At 40.1% G+C, this 17,022-nt stretch overlaps 1 protein-coding gene across 1 annotated transcript in view; it reads left to right on the top strand.

Moving 5' to 3' along the window:
- The window catches only part of KCMF1 (potassium channel modulatory factor 1), a 75,172-nt gene that overhangs the window by 35,921 nt on the left and 22,229 nt on the right, over positions 1–17,022 (top strand). Inside the window, exons 3-4 of the mRNA XM_064572261.1 lie at positions 9,223–9,390; positions 13,975–14,114. Coding sequence (XP_064428331.1) covers positions 9,223–9,390; positions 13,975–14,114 — 308 coding nt within the window. The remainder of the gene's footprint in view (positions 1–9,222; positions 9,391–13,974; positions 14,115–17,022) is intronic.

Raw genomic sequence — 17,022 nt, 5'->3', positions numbered from 1 at the left:
ATCGCCTTGTCTGAGGATACTTGTTTTGGGAGGGCTGGAGCACTCTGCCTTGCCCCATAGACCTGCTTGGGGAGGGTCTGCAAACAGAGTCATCTCTGTGCACTGTGTGTTGTTTAAAGCAACTACACCGAATTGCACATATATATGTGAATACTGGGTTTTTATTTTTTATTTTTACACATAAACCTGTGACTGGCAGTCAGTAACCTGTTTCCCAGCACCAGGGGCGTCATCTGTTAGAGCTGCCAGCCAGACTCTCCTGGGCTGATGTGGCTGGCTGGTGGCTGGTGCCCAGAAATACTGGGCGTGGCATTTTTGCCCCACTCATTTTCTTTCCTCCTATAGAAAACAAGTACCTGTTGTTCAGTCCCTTTCTCTTCCCCCTCAATTTTCATCATTCAGTCATCCTTACATCAAGAAGTCTATTATAGACTCACATTAATCCCTTTTCCCTTCTCTCTTTTTGAGCTCTTATCTAATTACCCTAGGAAAATGTCCTCTTCTCTTTTCATTCATTCGACAGATACTCATTGAAATCCTTATATACCTCCTCTTCCTTTGTTTTATGTGTGAGTCAGAAAACAGCTCTAATCATGGCTGAATATAATAGCTTGAGTAATATAGAAGCCTCTCTATTTCCAGATAAGAGTTTCTGAAAGGCTGTTCACCAGTTCATGAGTGAGCAAGTCCATTGTTACTAAGATAGGCTTCCTTTTGCAGGCGAGGGATGCGTTTCTGTGAAATAAGAGGGTAGACCAAGTTCTTTAAAACCAAGCAAATCAATCATTTATTCCAGAATGGACCAACTTCCTCTACATTGGGAACTTTTAGAGATGAATTTAACTTCCCTCCTTGACAAAATGCACAAGGAACTCTTTAATATAATGTCTAACCCCTGCCTCTCTGTCCACTTTTTGGGGCAGATTTGAACTGGCTTTGAATCATCCTTAGCCACAAAAGAAGTTTAATCACACGTCACAATTGCCTCATAACTTTGTTGTGAAGATTAAGAAAGCAATATATGTAAGCTTTCTGGCACACAGTAAGTAATGATAGAAGTTGCTACTCACACCACTGGAGTATTGGCTCTGTGTAGCAAACATTTGTGTTCACTGCTGTACCTGGCACATAGTAGATAGTAAATAATGAAAGGATAGACGGATGCTCCTTCTTATTACATATGATATAACTTGTAGAATTCTACCTAAAAACAATAAAAGTAAGAAAGCCGCGTCTCCATACAGAAAGGGTTGTTCTAAATTGCCAGGTAAATGTATCAGTTTCAAGCAGGTCTATTAAGTGTGAAAAGCACAAGTACTATCAACCTACTTACCAAACTTCTCCATGTTTTCCCTACTCCAGTGTTCCTCTTGGCCACCCAGTTCTGTTCTTTCTGAGTCTTGCCCTCCCCCAGCTGTATACCTCTTTCTTTTTTTTTTTCTTTAAAGATTTTATCTATCTATTTATTTATTTATTTATTTGACAGAGAGAGAGAGACACAGTGAGAGAGGGAACACAAGCGGCGGGAGTGGGAGAGGGAGAAGGAGGCTTCCCGCAGAGCGGGGAGCCCAATGTGGGGCTCGATCCCAGGACCCTGGGATCATGACCTGAGCTGAAGGCAGACGCTTAACGACTGAGCCACCCAGGTGCCCCTGTATACCTCTTTCTCATGTCTTCTTTCTCTGCCCCTGGACTCTCTTTAACTATAGGTTTTTATTCAGGGGCGCCTGGGTGGTTCAGTTGTTAAGCGTCTGCCTGCCGTTCAGGTCATGGTCCCAGGGTCCTGGGATCGAGCCCCGCATCGGGCTCCCTGCTCGGTGGGAAGCCTGTTTCTCCCTCTCTCACTCCCCCTGCTTGTGTTCCCTCTCTCGCTGTGTCTCCCTCTGTCAAATAAATAAAGTCTTTAGAAAAAAATAAAAAAGAGGGGCACCTGAGTGGGTGGGTGGCTCAGCCGTTGGGCGTCTGCCTTCAGCTCAGGTTATGGTCCCAGGATCCTGGGATCGAGCCCTGCATCGGGCTCCCTGCTTCTCCCTCTCCCACTCCCCCTGCTTGTGTTCCCTCTCTTGCTGTGTCTCTTTGTGTCAAATAAATAAATAAAATGTTAAAAAAAAAAGAAAAAACTATAGGTCTTTTTCTGAATGGTATCTTTATATGGGTCTCTCTACCCAATTTTCTGTCCTCTTGACTTTCTCCCATAACCATATGGCAGAGATTTTTAAAAATAAACATGTATAGAGTTACAGATATATTTAATTTTTTTGGTTTTGTTCATAATTCTAAAAATAATTAAGTAGGGCTTTTTTTTTTTTAACTCCTAGAGTTATTTTACCTTTGCAAGGCATGATTGTATTTCCTCTGTGATGCTTTAATAGAAAGGGGGAAAGCTTTTCACTCCTGTTCTAGGCTCCCAGCTTGTGAAGCATTTTAAAATATATCTTAAATTCCTTCCTCCAGCAGTTTTGCTGGAGATATTTCTCCAGATATTTTGAAATATCTTTCTGCCATCTTCTTTATTACTGGCTACTTCTGCTTTTCACTGAGTTACAATAGTTCATTTCTTTAATTGCTTCCATGTTCATCTGAGATCCTCTCAAAGAGTTGCATGATTTTTCAACCACCTAAATGCAAAGAGCCTCTTCTTGGGAATTGTCCTTATCATTGTAAAGTTGTTTTAATGGCATAGTTCTCTGTACCGTTCTCAGTATTAAAATTATTGTCTAGCATATATAATATAATATCCTCTTTTTTTAAGTCACACTTATTAGAAGTGCATGGGCTTATTAAAAATGCATGGTACTTAGATATTTTGTTAAAGTAAAAAGAGAGTCTACTCTCCAAATTGCGCGGCACTAGAAGTCAAAATAAATTGTCATTGACAGGGGCACCTGGGTGGCTCAGTTGGTGAAACATCTGCCTTTGGCTCAGGTCATGATCCCAGAGTCCTGGGATCGAGCCCTGCATCAGACTTCCTTTTCAGCGAGGAGCCTGCTTCTCTCTCCCTCTGCTGCTCCCCCTGCTTGTGCTCTCTCTCTGTCAAATAAATAAATAAAATATTTTTTTAAAAGTTGTCATTGACAGATACTATATAATCCCAGGCCCTCAAATTCCAGGTGGGGTCAGTTTCCTTCTGTGTTCTTTGTCGCTGTATTCCTTGTCACACCGCTGCCCTTTATTGACCTTCTCTTCCCTACCTAAAAATTTATTCAAATGAAAAGGCTATATCACCCTTTGGTTTTTCGTTTTGGAAACTGTAAATAGGGGTGCGTGACTGACTTGGTAGAGTATGCAGTGGTTGTAAGTTCGAGCCCCACGTTGGGTGTAGAGATTACTTAAAAATAATCTTTAAAAATAAATCACTGTAAATAAACAACTGTAGAAACCTCTTTGTTTCATTTTAGAAAATTAAGGGTAAAAAAGACTTTACATATTATTTCAATGGTTTTTTATTTTTATTTTTTTATTTTATTTTATTTTAAAGATTTTATTTATTTGACAGAGAGAGCGAGAGTAGGAACACAAGCAGGGGGAGTGGGAGAGGGAGAAGCAGGCTTCCTGCCGAGCAGGGAGCCCGATGTGGGACTCAGTCCCAGGACCCTGGGATCATGACCTGAGCCGAAGGCAGACGGTTAACGACTGAGCCACCCAGTCGCCCTATTTCAATGGTTTTTTAAACTTATTTTCTGTTCCCACTAGAGGGCATTCTTTCCTTTGATTTTTAGTTCATACAGCTTTTGTGTATTTATTTTACAGAACTGTTAAATAAAAAGGTAGATGTTGAGGATATGAATGTGCTCAGATATCCCTCTTACAGATAGGAGTTGTGAGATATACACATTCTCTTCATTTAAGTTTCACCAGTGCCAGTACCAAAATTGAGGTTAAACTATATTTCCTGGCATTTTTATCTTGTAGCTTGGTCAGATGGGATCACAAATATCCCACCATAACTTTATGATGTAATTTGCGCAGTTACCATTTTATAAACCAATGCTTATCCAAATTTATTTATGACACACTATGGCTAACACTAGATTATTCAAAAATGAGTTGCCTATTTTATTATTTGGTTAACTCCCATTTTTGCAGGATGTATTTAGTATAGGGTAAATGAACCTAAACATTGTTTTTAATCCAGTAGATCTCAATGCTAACACCCAGTGGTCCTCCAGCCTTGTCTCACAAGGCAATATTTTCTTTGACAATATTTGAACTCTTGTTTCTGTTGTGACATCATACTTTTTTATAGGAACTTTAATTCTTTTTTTTTTTTTAAGATTTTATTTATTTATTTGACAGAGAGAGACAAAGTGAAAGCAGGAACACAAGCAGGGGGAGTGGGAGAGGGAGAAGCAGCCTTCCCACGGAGCAGGAAGCCCGATGTGGGGCTCAATCCCAGGACCCTAGGATCATGACCTGAGCCGAAGGCAGACGCTTGTAACAACTGAGCCATCCAGGCACCCAGGAACTTTAATTCTTAACATCTAATCATAAGTAGCTCTGTTCTTTCTATCAAGGAATTGGTAATTTTACATACGCCACATATATGTTCTGTTTCAGATTTTCCTGAGCCTCCTGGTACCAGGTAGGACCACAACTGTTAACCCAAGGGACTGTGCAGAAATGAGCTTATTTTCCCTAATAGGAACTGTAGATTGCCTGTAGTTGAAACTAAGGAGGCAAATTTTGGTAGTCTGTGTTATACAATGAATTCAGACAGATATACTAAGAAGGGACTCTGTTTTAAGTGGGAAATCTGGGCTTCTCTTCAAAGCTAAATGAGGCTTGGTAATTCTAAGTGGGAGTGGGGGAAGACGTGGTTGCTGTTGAGAAACGGCCACAAAGCCTATGCCTGCTGCTGGGCTTTACTTTCAAGTCAGAAGGTGCTATGGAATCTTCTGTAAAATTAGATATGGACTCATTAGGTATTGATTTAAGCTTATGTTGACAGAAGTATTAAATTAGAAGTGTTAAATGGCAGAGTTAATACTTCAATGAGAAGGGCAGGCTGTGTGGAAAAACTATGCGGTGTAAAACATTTTCACCTCCTCGACTTTTTATTCATAGTCCTCCATCTTAGTCCACTAATCACACACAACCCCCCCCCCCCAGCATACTTGCCACCATAGATCATTAGAAAGTGACTCAACGTTTTAAGAAACCCTAAGAACTTACCTAACATAATGTTTGGTGGTATGGCTGAAATAAGTATTTGTGTTTGAAATAATAACTTCGAATCAGAAACGTTGTTAAATGTCTTTAGTGTTTAAGAAGTTACAAAACATACGGGGTGCCTGAGTGGCTCAGTCTGGTTAAGCATCTGCCTTCGGCTCAGGTCATGATCTTAGGGTCTTGGGATTGAGCCCCAAGTCGGGCTTCCTGCTCAGCGGGGAGTCTGCTTGTCCTTCTGCCTCTCCCCCCTGCTTGTGCTCTCTCTCTCTCAAATAAATAAATAAAATCTTTTTTTAAAAGTTTGAAAACATACATTTTAGAAATGACTCCATCATGCTCGCTTCAGTGGCACATATACTAAAATTAGAAATGACTCCATCAAAAAACAGTAATTTTTAAAAACAACAACAGCAACCCTATTTCTTAAGATTTTTTTTTTTTTAAGTAATCTCTATACCCACCATGGGGCTCAGACTCACAACCCTGAGATCAAGGGTCACATGCTCTACTGACTGAGCCAGCCAGGTGCCCCAGCAACCCTAGTTCTTAAAGGTCTGACAGTTACTGAACTCCAGTGGAGTTGTAGGTGAAGCCTCCTACCACCCTACACCGTGACCCTGTAGGAGAACTACAGGCATTTCGATTTAGATAACTTAGAATTATCTATCAGAAGAGTAAAACAGGCAAGGGACAAACATCATCAGACCTTCCTACACAAAGTGATGGTTGCAGAGTTTGGCAGTGGGGTCACCATCCACAGTTGCCGTAAGTTTTGTTCATTATATTGGTCAGCAGGTGCCCCCACTATGGAAAGAAAAGCGGGCCTGCAGAGTAACCTCAGATGGGACACACCAAAAAGTTAGTGTTCAAAGCTGGGTTTACCTTTCTGGCACCTTTTTAGCACAGTTCATGCTACATTTGTTTGGCAAAGTTCTTGTATCCAGTTACATTAAATTTCCATTTGTGAATCTGAGTAGTCATTTACCCCTTTTCAGTATTTTTAATGTTATGTTAAAAGCATTGTCCTGCCTGGCAGCTGTTTTGAATGAGCAAATTTTGAAGTATTCCATCTTTTTGCTCAAATACCATCTTTTTTGTGAAGCTCTGCTGCTCATACAATTTCTCCTTTTCTGCTTTATTTTTCTCCATAGCACTTTCTTCTAACTTGCTTTACAGCTTCGTTTGTTTTTATACCTGTCTTAAACCACTCAAATGTTAGCTTCACAGGGGCAGAGCTTTGTCTGTGTCATTTATTCCTCTATGCGCACCACCTAGAACATAGTAGGCACTCAGTATTTATTGAATTTGCTGAAAAACTGTTGGCTTGATGCCATCATTCGGCTTTCAGTGTAATTTGGTGAGATCTCAGTACAACTTGGGAAATCTTAACAATCTGAAAGGGTATTTTGAGGACTGATTTAAAAGGTTGTATATACTAGTACTGATATTGAATTGTATACCAGAAAATGTGATAACATCTGAATGAAATAATGTAAGACCTTCAGGGGCACCTAACTGGCTCAGAGGAGTGTACGACTCTTGATCTCAGGGTCGTGAGTTCAAGCCCCACGTTGGGTGCAGGAATTACTTAAAGGAAAACAAGAGTGGTACTACAGATGACCCCCTCTGCCAGATCTAAAAGAGGGTCAACCCCAACCTTTCAAGATCACTGAGGGCTCCATATCGCCCAGAGGGAAGCACTGACCAAAATTTTATCATTCCCTGTTTTCCCTTTATAGTTTCACTGCATGTTTGATTTCCTAAACTAGATAGCGTTTTGTTTTGTTTTTTATTTTTTTATTTTTTAAATTTTTTAAAAGATTTTATTTATTTATTTGACAGAGAGAGACACAGCGAGAGAGGGAACACAAGCAGGGGGAGTGGGAGAGGGAGAAGCAGGCTTCCTGCGGAGCAGGGAGCCTGATGTGGGGCTCAATCCCAGGACCCTGGGATCATGACCTGAGCCGAAGGCACATGCTTAACGACTGAGCCACCCAGGCGCCCCTAGATAGTGTTTTTGAACTTTAGATATATATATCCTTTGAGACTTGCTTTCAGTCATGTGAGATTCTTGAAGTCCTCACCTGTGGCTGTGATGCATTTTCTAATTCATTCTGTAATGGACTGTTATTGGGCTTTGGGTTGTTAACACCCTGCCTCCCCCACCCCCATTGGAAAAACTGCTGTGAACATTCTTCTGCATTCTTCTGATACACACAGACAAACGAGTCCCCAGGGAATCTACTTAAGAGAGAAGTCGCAGAGTCCTAGGAATTGCACGGGTTTAACTTGAGTAGAATGTGAACAAAATTTTACAAGTTGTCGTACTGATGTATGCTCCCACTAGCAGAGTAGAAGTGTTTCTGTTGTATCTTCACTAGTGTATCCTCACTAGCACTGGAAATCATCAGATGTCTAGGGTTTTGCCAGACTGGTAGATGTAAAATGATAGCTTGTGATAGTTTTATTTGTACTTCTTTGATGACTGATGAGATTGAGCATATTTTCATATATTTCCTGGTCATTTGTGTTGGTGGTTCTTCCTCGTGCCCACTCAAGTCTTTGCCCATTTGCCCATTTTTCTATTAGATGTTGGGTATTTTCTTACTGATATGTCAGAGTTCTTAATGTGTTCTGAACCCCAAATTGTTGTTGTGTATGTTGCTCATGTCACCAGTTTCGGGGCCTTCTTGTCTTTCCATCACTATAGGGCATTAAAAGGTAAAGAAAAAAATCTTAATTTTAATGTAGTTAAACACATGGTTTGGACCGTGGGTGTGTTTTAAGAAATTGTTTCCTACTCTGAGCTCATAAAAATATTCCCCTATATTGTCTTCCAGGGATTTTTTTCTCCCCCACTTTCCTTTGGCATTTGTCTTTAAACCATCTAGAAATGATTTTTGTGTGTGGGATCTGTGGCAGAGATCCGATTTTATTTTCCCCACCTATGGATAATCACCTGTCCTGGCACCATTCATTGTCTCCCTTTCCCCACTGATCTCTAGGGACTTTGTTGTCATAAAATAGATTTCAACATGTGTGTATCTGTTTTGGGTTTTCTGTTCTGTTTCATTGGTCAGTTGATCTGTCTCCATGCCAATGGTATCCTGTCTTAATTACTGTAGTTTTATTATTTTTTTAATTTTTTAAGACTTTATTTGTGAGAGGGAGAGCACTGGAAAGCAAGCATGCACGGAGGAGGGGCAGAGGGGGAGGGAGAGGGACCAGCAGATTTCCTGAAGAGGAGGGAGCCCCATGTGGGGCTCTATCCCAGGACCTGAGATCATGACCTGAGCCAAAACCAAGAGTAAATCAACTGAGCCACCTAGGTGCCCCTAACTGTAGCTTTATAATAGTGCTTGATATGTTAAGTAAATCCCTCCATCTTATTTTTCTTCAGGAATATCTTGGTTATTCTTGGCCCTTTGCAACTTGCATAAAAATTTGAGTCAGCTTGTCATGTTCCACAAAAACTTCTTTTGTGATTTTGATTAGAATTGCATTGATTCCACCAATCGATTTGGGGAGAATTGACATTTCGTTTCATGAAGCTTCTCATTTGTAAACATATTTTTATTTTTGAAAGTCCTTTAAATGTCTTTGAGCATCTACACACATACATACGTGTGTATATATTTATTTATTTAAAGTTTTGTGTTTTTTTTAAGTGATGTCCACACCCATCATGGAGCTCAAGCCTACAACCCCGAGATCAGGAGTTGCATGCTCCACCCACTGAGCCAGCCAGGCATCCCTGAATATATGTTTACTTATTTGCTTCATAAAGGGCTGCCTATCTTTGGCTAGATTTATTCATAGGCATTTTTTTAATGCTGTTGCAAATGGCATAATTTTTTAAAGTTATTTTCATTAGGAATGTAAATCAGAGTAACATCCACCATATTGTTGGAAATTCTTGTGGTATTTGTTGTTTCTAGTCATTTTGGGAAGGAAATGTGGGGTTAAATGTATACCTTAAAAAATGTATAACAATGAGGTGGAGTGTGACCTGTTACATAGCTGCTAATTCATGATATTTCTTTTTTTTAATAGGTGTCAGCTGTGATGCATGTTTAAAAGGAAATTTCCGAGGTCGCAGATACAAGTGTTTAATTTGCTACGATTACGATCTTTGTGCATCTTGTTATGAAAGTGGTGCAACAACAACAAGGCATACAACTGACCACCCAATGCAGTGCATATTAACAAGAGTAGATTTTGGTATGTATTTAGTTCACATTTTAATGGGTTGTCGTTTAGAAGTTTGTGTGTGTGTGCGTGAAAAAGTAAAGGCAAATGTTCTAAGACTCTTGCCAATAGAATACATTAAAAGTAACATGAATCTTACTTTTATATTCTAAATAATTCTCTTAATCATAGCTTAATTGTTCATGAAAGCCATTCAGAGACCTATAAAACTGACAAGGTCTGAGACGGAAGAGTGCCTCAGTAAAGAAGGAGTAAAGTCAGTGGACTGTTCTTGCCAGCAGCACACAAATATTCTTGCTCCGGTTATCAGAAAGCAGATTGTTTCTGCAGGTGATTAGAAGACCTTGTTAAGCCATAAGAAAAGCTATAAATGTTTCATGCTGTAATTTCTTAGCTAGTCAGCACTTGTTATCTTTCTGTTTACAGCCATCATAGTTGCTGTGAAGTAGTATGTCATGGGGTTTTGATTCGCATTTCTCTGATGGCTAATGATAGTGACCATCTTTTCTAATGCTTAATGGCCATTTCTAGATCTGCATTGGAGAAATGTCTGTTCAGATCCTTTTTTAATTGGGCAGTATGTCTTTATTACTGAGTTTTAATAGTTCCTTGTATACTCTTTATACAAGTTCCTTATCAGGTGGATGATCTGCAGAAATTTTCTTGCGTTCCATGGGTTGTCTTTCCATTTTTTTTTTTTTTTTTTTTTTAACTAGGCTCCACGCCCACTGTGGAGCCTGATGTGGGGCTTGAACCTGGGGCCCTGAGATCAAGAGTTGGATACTTAACTGACTGAGCCACCAGGCACCCCCGTGTCTTCACTTTTTTGATGTGTGTTTCAAAGCACAGAAGTTTTAATTTTGATGATGTCCAGTTTATCTATTTTTTCATTTGTTATGCTTTTGGTGTCATATCTAAGAAACCATTGGCCAGTCTAAGATCATGAAGATTTAAAACTATGTTTTCTTCTAAGAGTTTTTTTATTGCATTAATTTTTGTATATGGAATGATGAGGTAGACCATTCTTTTGCATATGGATATCCAGTCATCCCAGTATCATTTGTTGAAAAAGACTATTCTTTATCCAACGAATTGCGTTGGCATTCTTGTTAAAAATCAGTTGACATGAAGTGAGGTTGGGGAGATGGGGCGATGTTGGTCAAAGGTTGGTCAAAGTTTCATTATGCAAGATGAATAAGCTCTAGAGAGCTGATATATATAGTATGGTGACCATAGTTAAACAATATTGTATAATTGAAATTTTTGGAGAGGATAGATCTTAAATCTTTTCAACACACACACACACAGGTGACTATGTAGAGGTGGTTGATATGTTAGCTTGATTGTGGTGATCTTTCACAGTGTGTACATGTATTTGTATACCATAAATATACACAATTTTTATATGTCTAAGATAGCTCAATAAAGCTATTAAAAAAGAAAAGTTGGTTGACCATGAATGTCTTTTCCTAGACTCAGTCTATTTCATTGATTTATTTATCTCTCTCTATGCCAGTACCACCCTGTCTTAATTACTGTAAACTTATAGTAAGCTTTGAAATTGACAAGCATGAGTCTTCCAGCTTTGGTTTTCTTTTGTTTTTCAAGATTGTTTTGGGTATTCTAGATCCCTTGAGTTTCTGTGAAAGAATTTTAGGATCAGCTCATCAAATTTCTGCAAAGAAGCCAACTGGGATTTTGATGGGGATTGTTTTGAATCTGTAGATCACTTTGGAGAGCAGTGGTATTAAGTTTGCCAATCCATAAACATGAGCTGTTCTTCCATTTATTTAGGTCATCTTTGATATTTTTCAATAAAGTTTTGTAGTTACCCACAGATAAGTTTTACACTTCTTTCATTAAATGTGTTCCTAAGTATTTTATTCTTTCTGTTACTGTAAGTGGATTTTTACAATTTTACTTTTGGATTGTTCACTGCAAGTGTATAGAAGAACAATTGGTTTTTGTATATAGATCTTGTGTCCTGTATTGTTTTTGTTGTTTATTCTATAAAGGTTTTTAGTGGATTTTTTTAGGATTTTCTCTTTTTAAAGATTTATGTATTTATTTTTTCAAAGATTTATATATTTTAAGAGAGAGAGAGTAGGGGGGTGGGCAGAGGGACAGAACCTTTGAGCACAGAGCCCGAAGCGGGGCTCAATCCCACGACCCATAAGATCATGACCTGAGCCAAAACTGAGAGTCAGATGCTTAACTGTGCCACGCAGGCACCGCTAGGATTTTCTATATGCAAGGTCATGTCATCTGCTAATAGAGATGGTTTTACTTCTTCCTTTCCATCTAGCTGCTTTTCATTTCATTTCCTTGTCTAATTACTAGACCCTCCAGTAAAATAATGAATAGAATTGTCGAGAGTTGGGGTGCATGGGTGGCTTAGTCGGTTGAGGTCCTGACTCTTGGTTTTGGCTCAGGTCATGGTCTTGGGATTCTGGGATCCAGCCCCACATCGGGCTCACAAGGAGTCTACTTGACATTCTCTCTCCCTTGGTCCCTCTTCCTGAGACCACTCTCTCTCTCTCAAATAATCTTTAAAATAATAATCTTTAGGGGATGCCTGGGTGGCTCAGTCGTTAAGCGTCTGCCTTCGGCTCAGGTCATGATCCCAGGGTCCTGGGGTCGAGCCTCGCATTGGGCTCCCTGCTCTGCGGGAAGCCTGCTTCTCCCTCTCCCACTCCCCCTGCTTGTGTTCCCTCTCTTGCTGTGTCTCTGTCAAATAGATAAATAAAATCTTTTTTAAAAATAAAAATAAATAGGGACACCTGGGTGGCTCAGTCGTTAGGCGTCTGCCTTCGGCTCGCCTTCGGCTCGGGTCATGATCCCGGGGTCCTGGGATCGGGCCCCACATCGGGCTCCTTGCTTGGCGGGAAGCCTGCTTCTCCCTCTCCCACTCCCCCTGCTTGTGTTCCCTCTCTCGCTGTCTCTCTCTCTGTCAAAAAATAAATTAAAATCTAAAATAAATAAATAAATAAAAATAAAAATAAAAATAAATAAAATAATCTTTTAAAAAGTGACATCTTTAAAAGAGTGGACATTTTTGTCTTGTTCCAAGTCTTGGGGGGAAGGCATCCAGTCTTTCACCAGTAAGTATGATGTTAGCTATGGGTTTTTTGTATATGTCCTTTATCAGGGGAACAAGTTTTATTCATTTTTATATATTTATCCCCACCTACCCCAAATCTACCTGGCAACTCTTATGCATATAATAAATGGGTAAATATTTTTAAGATAGTCTAAATCTTCCCAAAAATGAATGTGAACAAATCTCTCATGTAGTGAATACTGTTTCATTTTCTCTTCTCACAAAAATGATCATATCTTATTAAGGATTTGTGTCATGTTGAATATAGTTCTTTATAATGAAGGGACGTAACATACTAAATATACTTGCAATTGTATTTCCTTTTGTGCTAATGGAGAAAAATAGAACTTGAGATGTACTAATGAGGCAAACACATTATTTGCATAGAATATCACTAATTGGTCAGTTCTTCAGTAACCAGATTGGACAGAGTATGTTGTGGTAGTACTCCATTCAAGTTATCTTTTTTTTTTTTTTTAAAGATTTTATTTATTTATTTGAGACAGAGAGAATGAGAGACAGAGAGCATGAGGGGAGGAGGGTCAGAGGGAGAAGCAGACTCCCTGCCGAGCAGGGAGCCCGATGCGGGACTCGATCCCGGGACTCCAGGATCATGACCCGAGCCGAAGGCAGTCACTTAACCAACTGAGCCACCCAGGCGCCCTCAAGTTATCATTTTACAAGAGCTGAATGCTTAGGGTCCTTTCTGCTATAAGAAAGGTGTGTGCTTTAGACAAAAAGCTGCATCTGGGGGTTGGCATATTGATCACAGTCACCTACTCTGAGCACTTGTGTTCTTGTATTAGGATACACCCTGCTGATTATTTTTAATTTTTTTTTTTAAGATTTTATTTTTAAGTGATCTCTATACCCAACATGGGGCTTGAACTCACAACCCTGAAATCAAGAGTCACACACTCCACCAATTGAGCCACGAGGCGCCCCTCACCCTGCTAATTCTTTGTTTTGAGATTAGCGTTGCTACACATCCAGAGATAAAGAAAAAATAAATTACAATAAAATTAGAACTAGATGTGAAATGAGAGGTGTTTCAAAATTAAATGAAAGGGGCGGGGTGCCTGGCTGGCTCAGTCAGAGGGGCATGTAACTCTTGACCTCAGAGTCATGAGTTTGAGCCCCACCTTGGGTGTAGAGATTACTTAAAATCTTCCAAAAAAAAAAAAAAATTTTTTTTTTTTTTCAAAATTAAATGGAGATATAAAAAGTTATTTGCTTTGTTTTTCTCTTAAGGCAATAATAGCTATATGGGTAGAAAAGAAATTGTGGAGGGGTGTCACAGAGTCCCAGGGAGAATAAGGATGTTGCATACGTAAGCAGAGAGGTTCTTAAGCACTCCTTGACAGAGTGAGGTGGTTGGAGATTTCAGGCACACCTTTGTTTTACGTTATTGTACCCTCTGTTTACATTTTTATTTAGTAAAAAAACCAAAAAACCCCAGTAATTATTTCTCACTACAATTACACTTTATTTTTCAGATTTGTACTATGGTGGGGAAGCTTTCTCTGTAGAACAGCCGCAGTCTTTTACTTGTCCCTATTGTGGAAAAATGGGCTATACGGAGACATCTCTTCAAGAACATGTTACTTCTGAACATGCAGAAACATCAACAGAAGTGGTGAGTGAAGCAGCCTTGTGTCTAAAAGGATGTGTTAAAGTACATCATTTCTATAAAAATAAAGTAGGTCACTGTCCTCTATCTCCTGCTAAGTGGACTGATATTGTTGGCATAATAATTACTAAAATTATCTTTTAACAGCAAGTTTTCCACATCCTAGGAGGCTGTACGTGTGCAAGATAACACGCTTCATTTGTTCACACTAGCCTTTCTTACCCTGTTTCTGAAAGCACAGTGGAATCTTGACCAAATTCAGGAGCCCTTGGCAAATGCCCTGTGAACAGGGTAGAAGCACCCCAGCCTGCAGCACAGCTCTTTCTAGAGTATTCTTGCTACCTGCTTCATTTCTCTTCGACAGGGAAACCTTCGTAAGGAAATTTTTAAATCTTAAGTCATTAAGTACAGTAATCCATGGTCACATCTCATTGTAACAGATCACTTACTTGGTTTTCATCAGGTCAATGCTGCAAGGTCCCTAGAAATTCCTCTTACTTTAATCTTTCCCAGTGGCTAAAAGCCAAGGACCTAGAATAATGCACAAAAAAAATCTTGCTTTGAAAGCTTTTCGGATATTTTACTTGACATCTGAGCATATATTCAACTTTTTACCAAATGATAAAGCGCACCCAAAGGAGCCCCCCTGTCCCCCCTTTACCATTGGTAATAACAGATAAAGTGAGAGATGGGAGATAGAACTCTAGGTCTGGAATTTGGAGAATTTTGGCACAAGCAATCGCACATTGCATCAACTAATCAGCTCCTAAGTGTGCTCAAAACAAATTAGCTGAAACTCAAGAGAAATAGCGTGTCTGGGGATACATGACTACTAAGGGGCAGAGCCAGGTGTTTGAAGTCAGCCAGAGTCCCTCTGGGTTGTAGAGTCCCTACTTAACCACTGTCCTAGTTTATCTCTGCTGCAGCCCTGCTGTTACAGCTGTGCATAGTTCAGGTTCACTTCTATGCCCATTTACACTGCTTAGGTGGATGCTTAAAGTTGCCTAAGAGATTTATAGTTCAGACATTTGGTAAATTTACATTATGTTTGTCCTCCAGCCAGATTTTACTATCTAACAGCTCAGAACTGCTTTCGTCTCGCACCATCTTGCGGCCTCAGAATACTGTTGTCACATTTTACTACTCTTCTTAATCTGTTCTTCTTCTTCTGTAAAGGTGATTTTGCTTCCTTCAGGTACAGTCCCAGGTACCAGTCTGAGGAGTGTGGACTTGATTGCACTCTGTGGTGGTGGTTGTGGGAAATTTGGAATAATTCCTTTTTGACTTAATTTCTGTTCAGTTTGGATACTTTAGTTACCCAGAGAAGGGTTTCTCGACTGAACCAGGTATTCCTAAGATCATTCCTAGGCAGTAGGTCCTAGTATAGGACTTTCATCACCCCACCTGGACAGGACAGCTGCTCCATTTTTCACAACCGAAATGGACAAATCTAGCAGAAAGTTAAGTCCTTTCCATGAATGAAGAGCTAATTCTTTCAAATAAGAATCAGTAGCTCTGCCTCAGCAGCTTTGCCTTTATTTTTTTCCTGAGAGTAAATACTCAAAATTTGTTGACACTCCTCTATACCTGATCCACAGTGTGAAAATTAAACACTTGCCGCCCACAAATGGTTGCATGGTGTGTCTCTCGGAAGTCCTGCTCAGTATGTGCCTTTATGAAGCTCCCAGGCTTTCGGTACATGGCTCGAGACAGTGGCCTTGCTGCTTTTCGACTGGTACTAGTGGAGTGTTCTAGGGATTGCTGCCTCCTCATCAGCCCCTAGTCCGTATGAACACTGCATCTGCCCTGTGTGTCCACCCAGGCATTTCAAGTGAAAATGGCAAGCAAACAAGACCCTTTGATGTGAAGGACAGGGTTTTTTCTTCTTCAAATTATGTGAGTCATGTCCTCCTCAATCCCGGGCTGGCACTACGTGTGGCATCCTGAGTAGTGTCCGTGCCGCAGGGCTGGGGCCTATGCCACCCCAGTTATTCAGTACTTTGCCTCTCTGTACGTGTGGAGCATATTACCAGCTCTAATAACGTTACGGTTGCATGTAAATGTCCAGGTGAGGTTACTAGTCGACCCCTCTCACCCCACCCCCGCCGCAGTGTTGGGCCAAAGTCATGGTTAGTCAAACATGGAAAAGTTCTGGAGTTCAGGAGTGAGTCCTGTCATTTTGGTGGGGGACTGTATTCACATACCAGCTAATTGTCCCTCCTTTTCTCTTCCTGTTTGCCTTTTTCTTTCTGAATGCTCAGCGTGCTCTCTTGCTTTTGTCCCTGTGTTTCCTGCATGTGTCCTCTAGGCCAGCAGTTTGTATCTTCCTAGAGGCCTTAAGGATCTCACTCCTCTAACCAGCATCCATTTGGAACATTTAGGGGCAAGAGGCTCTGTCACTGTAGACGTCATTGTCACCACTAGAAAGCATTTACTGATACCTGACACAGCCGGCAAGAAGGTCTACTGAAGGTTAATTTTCAAAACAACTTTGTAGACAGCTTTGTAAACTTGTCTGTATTTTTCTGTTTCCTTTTTCAACTATAGGGACTCTAAGGCCCTAACCTAAGATTTGCCTCCCTTCTTAAGATTAATTTGTGATTACTCAAGAGACTTTTGATTATGCGGGTATGGAGGGGACCCTTCAAAGCCAGATACTGTACAGAATGCGTAGGGAAGGTGATGACTAGTTAAAAATGTAAGAAGCAGATTGGGTATAATCTCAGGAGTCTTTATGTGAACACCAAATATGATAAACAATGTGATTTTGAAATTAAGCACGAGTTCTTAAAATCCCTGAGAGTTGGTAGGTTGGGACAACTAACTGGAGTTTGGTTGTGGGAAGAATTGAGAGGAAGGAGCACAGTATGTAATTTTAAAATCCATCAATCTGGTATTGGAAGTGAGCAAATGG

Source organism: Mirounga angustirostris, unplaced genomic scaffold, assembly GCF_029215605.1.
Source record: "Mirounga angustirostris isolate CCGP_5_RB_7025 unplaced genomic scaffold, mMirAng1.0.hap1 SCAF_10, whole genome shotgun sequence".
In the NCBI taxonomy this organism is placed as follows: domain Eukaryota; kingdom Metazoa; phylum Chordata; class Mammalia; order Carnivora; family Phocidae; genus Mirounga; species Mirounga angustirostris.
This window is presented reverse-complemented; position numbering and strand designations above follow the sequence as displayed.